The sequence below is a fragment of the Vipera ursinii genome (assembly GCF_947247035.1).
Source record: "Vipera ursinii genome assembly, chromosome: 4".
NCBI lineage: Eukaryota > Metazoa > Chordata > Lepidosauria > Squamata > Viperidae > Vipera > Vipera ursinii.
In genome coordinates, this window is record NC_139514.1 from 29,966,807 (window position 1) to 29,972,806 (window position 6,000).

Consider the following 6,000-nt stretch of genomic DNA (forward strand, 5'->3'; position numbering starts at 1 on the left):
TTCTAGAAATATCTATTACTTTAGCAGTTCCTTGAAACATATGTTTTCTCTGTTCCAATGTTTCTTTAGTTTGTTTGCTGCTTGAGAAATATTTAACAGTCTATTTTTATTTTTGTAGCTGCAGAATTATATTTCATAGTTTTAGTTTTCCATAAACTAGAGATGAAGTAGCTAATGCTATGATGTTGTGAAAGTAGGGAGGTAAAAAAATCTATTTTTGAACATTAATTCAAAATTATTGGGCTTCTAATATGCCTAGCAGCTCCCTGAAACACCTGACTTTTGTTTGGGGCTTTCCTTCGTCCATGACAGCCATTTTGTGAAAGGACAAGCCTTCTCCCATGACAGACATCACAAAGGTCCATATGATTGATTATTCCAATCTCGTTTCTCCTGCAACAAAGCTAATAACTTAGTCCACCTTGGAGACAGCTATCTGTAATCCATGAACCTTAATATTCTTCAAGGAGAACTATTAATTACTTTATTGTTTAAATGAGATGTATGGTATTGGTTTGTTTTATCAATTCTGCCAAAATTTTAAAAAACAGTAATTTTGAACTGACTTGAGGAACAAAATATACATTTTAAGCATTGCAAAGACTTAAGGCAGCCACTTTGCCCCTTAAAATCTTTATTTTCCAACATAAAAAACCCCTGAAAAATAAGCCCCACCCACTTCAAGGCTGTTCTTGGAGCCCAAAGAAATCCTAGGGTCCATATTCTGCTAACTCCTGTTCTTTAATTTACAATATAATCCTTGACTCCATATGACCTTGAAAATGCTTAGCTCTTTTTCTGTTCTCATTTGACCATAAATTAAAAATTACCTTAGTTTTTTTTAAGGACCCTTAGTACCTTCTATTAATTACTAAGTAACCTTTTAAGGTTTTTAAACATGCTGTGAAATTTTGTTTTAGTTACTTGGAGCAATACCCTCTTAATCCTCTTTTTCAGTGGAGGTTTACTTGTATCTCACTGCCAGGGACATTTTGTTCTGAAGTCTCTGTACCAGTTGGCTATACTGTAACTCTATATCCAGGGCTCACCTGACCATGATAATTTATATAGAGATGAATCTCGACAACAAATAGTAGATTACTCAATAATGTGAGTTACTATGATTACAGGTATTTCAAAATTAAATCCCAAATTCAGGGGAGTGTATCATTCTATCTATCTAAATTCAATAAGATAAAAATCAATAGTGTAAGAAAAAGAAAAAAAATTATACAAAGAAGTAGCTTCCAATCTTTACAGCAATTAAAAGTACATTTCTAAATTTATCTCTTGCAGTGGAGTGTATCATAGTGTGTTTAAGATTATAACCTCAGAACTGATGGGTACATTTTATTTATTTCAGGTACAAGCTGTACAATTGTCCATAAACTTCAGTTATCCGGGATATAAAAATATCTACTCAGAAGTTAATTTCAATTCTTAGTATGATAAAACATGCAGCCTGAACACGTGAGGAAAAGTCACAAGACAAGAAAGGGTCAGTTTGGTCTAGTGGTTAAGGCACCAGGATAGAAACGGGGAGACTATGAGTTCTAGTACTGTCTTAGACATAAAAGCTGCCTGGATGACTGGGACAGTCTCTCTGTGTTCAACTCCCCTCACAGGGTTGTTGTTGTGGGAAAAATAATAAAGGTGGGATAAAAAAAATCTAAAATAAAAAAGGAATATTCAAGTGCAATATAAAAAACCAAGGTAAATAAATAGGAAAACAACACCCAAAGTCTCCCATCTCTCTGGAATAGCCAACTTTAACAATGACTTAGTATAAAATATAACAGTGAAGTCATTTCTTAGTTACTCAACAAAGAGACACACTAATACATTACTAAGTACACATTTTCTCCAAGGCAGAAGAAAAGGTTGACTAACTAAACAATGTAAAAAACACACATCCTTGAATAAGAAAACACTTCTCTAAAATGGGGGTGGCAGAGGGAGAATGTGAATTTACCCAGAAGCTCCAATCTGCATTCCAATTATATGGAGATGTGGGCTGCATTTTCTCAGTGCAAACACTAAGATTCTCTTCTGAATCCACCAGTATGTGGCTGATGAGGCCATGGTCTGCTTCATGAAGGGCCTGTAAACAAGGAATATAATATGGTATTTTAATGAGACAAAGGTAAAAATCCAGAAGTCCTAAATAAAATGAGAGGATCAAAGAATAAGCATCCCTTGCTCCCTAGATTAGAGCATTTAATAGGTTTTTCTCCTCCAGTTCAATGCATTTTATTATTCTTGTATATAATCAACAATCTACTATGTTCCATATTTTATCATTGTTTTCCTCAGTTGTTGTATCTTCAATTTTATTTTTAGTACACTTTGAAAGGCTTTAAAAGCTTATTGTATTATAAGTTTAATAAGTGAAACAAACACCTGGAGAAATATGTTTTCTTTCTAGACACCATGTTATTTTGGACAATCCAAAACTAAAAGGGTATGGGCATATCTTTCACACACACACAATATTTTTACATACCAAAGAAAGGAGACATTTTACATTTACTAGTTAAGTTTACAAAATATGTAGAATCAAAATATTCTAAATCACATCACACCCTTTTAAATTAATAGAATAGAATAGAATAGAATAGAATAGAATAGAATAGAATAGAATAGAATAGAATAGAATAGAATAGAATAGAATAGAATAGAATAGAATAGAAGCTGGAAGGGACCTTGGAGGCCTTCTAGTCCAGCCCCCTGCTCAAGCAGGAGGACCTATACCATCTCAGACAAGTGACCACTAGCCTCTTCTTAAAAATCTCCAGTGATGGAGCACCCAAGATTTCTGGAGGCAAGCTGTTCCACTGGTTAATTGTCCTCACTGTCAGGAAGTTTCTCCTTAATTCCAGGTTGCTTCTCTCTTTGATCAGTTTCCAACCATTGTTTCTTGTCCTGCCCTCTGGTGCTTTGGAGAATAACGTGAGCCCCTCTTCTTTGTGGAAGAAAGTACTGGAATACTGCTATCATGTCTCCCCTATTTCTTCTTTTCTTTAGACTAGCTAGCCAAACCCAAGCCCTGCAGCCATGTGTTAAGTCTCCAGGACTTTGATCATCTTAGTTGCTCTCAACATCTGTTTTGTAATATGGTGACCAAAATTGGCTGCAGTATTCCAGGTGTGGTCTTACCAGGGTTTCATGAATCAAAATATTCTAAATCACATCACACCCTTTTAAATTAAGAGTAGCTGACAACTAGAACCTGGCAAATCTATAGTTTGTTATGCTAAAGATACAGAAGCGAGTGAATGAGAGTCGAGGCCAAGACCCAGCGGGACAAGAAAAGTTTCGGCGATCCTAGCCGGCGACGGAAAAGGCGATCGAGAAATAACTTTCCGCCTTTTCCTTTTCGGTCTCCAAAATGACTCCGCCACTTTTTCAGCAACCGTCGCCGGGAGACGGAAACGCGGCTGCTGTCAAGAGGGCGGCTGAGAAGACAGACGCCCACTTTCAATCCGGCATCCCCAAAGGCCATCCGTTGTTTTTAATTGTACGCTAAAGTTTAAATCCAGCTGCCCGTAAAAAGACGCGGACCGGGGAAAGGGGGAAAAGACGGCGCCTCTTACCATGGAGAGAAGAAGAAGGATGCAGCCCGCAAGCGGACCCGAGCGCCATTCGCTCGCAACGCTTCTCTTCCCCCTCAGCTTAAAGGGCCAGCAGCACCAAAGCAGAGCGGCCTCGCAGGAGCTCTCTCGGCCGAAGCGGCCCGCTCTCCCGAAGACCAACCGGCGGGAAGGCACAATCGCACAGTAAGATTCCTGGACTCTGCTACGGCTACTCTGAAAAGAATCAGCCCTCACCCGGCCAAGTTAGAAGCTACTACTGTGTGATATGGGCAGCAGGCAAATTTAATAAAATGTTGCCAGTGAGTCTGAGCAGACAATAGAATTGAAATCAATCTGGAAGTTCTCCTTTTTTTTGATTTTGAAAAAGGAAGGAACGTACTGTAGGAGGTGTACCACTTTTTATCCATACAAAATTTTGGAAAAAAAATATTCATTCTTTGTTTTCCTGTCTTTTTTGCTCGTTTAGAAAATTAGTAAAATGAAAATTAATCCATCATTTTCAAGTGATTATCCTTGGTGAAACATAACGAAGAAGAGTTGGGACTACAGCAACAAGGTCGAACCTGTACGCTTTTTTGACTTTGCAGTTTGTTCTCCATCATTGGAATGGTGTATAGGCTAAATCAGGTTTGATGTATTAAAACATAAAAGTAAATTCTAGATTGTTTTCAGTCCACATGGCTTATATCTAGTAGTGAAAAGAATATTTCTGCATGTTATTTATTGTACAGTAAATTACATTTGCCCTCAAACTGCACTTAAGCATAATTAACTAAACAACTGTTTACTCAACCCGGTGTCCATTAGTTGTTCAACATGGTCTGATTATTATTTGATTGGTTTTTTTGGAAGGGAGGTGGGTTTCTCTGCTATGTTTGGTTCCAGATGAAACCATGGGTTTTTTCCCTAAGAATCTACTGGTCAGTTCAACTGAGGTATTAGTTTTGGCCTGGAATTGGCAGGTGACAAGGGCCTTGGATTGCTGCCATGTGACCTCTGTCTTTGTCAATCCGAGAGGGTTCCTTGGTTTTCTCAGCAGATCCAGAAGATAAAGCAACAGAGAGGTTTAGAGTGCCATTGGAGGAAGACAGTCAGCTAAGGTATGCTGGTTGGATTCACTGACTGGCTTCCTCCAATGGGGATTTCATTGCGGTGACAAGTCCAGCAAAACTTACCTTTTTTCCATTCTCACTGTACCCATAGATATCCATCCAACTGCACTCTTTAAAGTTATCATTCATTAGTATGGAGGGATGGGTCATGGAGCCATCTTCTGGGTTTCTGAGAAGAATATCCTAGGTACCTGGTGGATTAAGTTTCTCAAGTTCAGTCAGAGTTAGATTCATACTGAGCAGGTCTGGTTGAGATGACAAAATAACAGTCTTGCTTCACTAGCTGAGAAAAGTTTGATTGTGTGATTCCTTAGGAACTAGCAAGATCCTCAAGAGTATTAACATGACCACGTATTTGGTTAGATCCATGTCCCTCTGGATTGGTGAAAGCCTCCCAGAAGATAATGTAATGAGGTCCATTATATAATACAGCTTCTTTTAAAGAGGGTATAGTATATACCCTCAAGAAGCATACACTGAATCCAATAGTTCTTGACAAATTTTGTCCAGGCTTAAACCTCTCCTTTCTGGCAAAGTTTGAAAAGAAAATAGTCAAGCTGTAGCTTCAGAGATCCCTGGAAGATCTGGATAGACCTTTTCTGCTGGGTTTCAGGTTGGGGCATAATGTGGAGATTAGACTGGCTGCACTTGTGGTGGTTTTCTTCTTTCTCCTTACTAGTTCCTGTTCAAACTGATAGGAAAAAAGTGATAGAATTCAAAGCCATTTAATGTATTAATGGAGTGCCACAGGACTCAATGTCCTCGTGTTTAACCTACATGATGCTACTGAATAAAGTCATCCATTGGTTTAGAGGCATCAACAGCATGCCAATGATACTCAGATGTTTTCCCCAATTCAAGGCTGACCAAGAGATGCAAGATTTGTTCCAATGCCTGAAGGCTATTGAGGTCTGGGTGTGAAGTAGCAGACTCATGTCCAACCTTAACAAGGCCAAATGACTGTAAATGTAGGGTTTAGCCAGATTTAGGGAATGTTCATCGTTAGTTGGAAGGCATCCTTCTCCTTTCAGGACTGATGTAGAATTCAGGACTGGTGTAGAATTCTTCTGGAATTTCAGCTCCTGTTCAAAGAGCAGGTGGCAGCTGTGACAAGGAAGACCTTTATACAGATCCATCTGGCATATCAGATGTGCTCATTCTTATATTGGGAAGCCTTCCTCATGATTACCCATGCCTTGCTGTACATGGGGATGCCCTTAAAGACTGTCCAGAATGTGGGTGTGCAAGCAATAACAGGAATACCTCAATATAGTCATGTAACAAGCCTTTGTAAA

General features: G+C 38.6%; 1 protein-coding gene across 1 annotated transcript in view; it reads right to left on the reverse strand.

The window, feature by feature from the left end:
* The window catches only part of GRAMD1C (GRAM domain containing 1C), a gene marked incomplete at its 5' end in the record, with an annotated part of 63,282 nt that extends 58,427 nt beyond the window's left edge, over nucleotides 1-4,855 (reverse strand). Inside the window, 2 exons of the mRNA XM_083362610.1 lie at nucleotides 1,973-2,101; nucleotides 4,769-4,855. Coding sequence (XP_083218736.1) covers nucleotides 1,973-2,101; nucleotides 4,769-4,855 — 216 coding nt within the window. The remainder of the gene's footprint in view (nucleotides 1-1,972; nucleotides 2,102-4,768) is intronic.
* Between the last annotated feature and the right edge of the window lie 1,145 nt (nucleotides 4,856-6,000).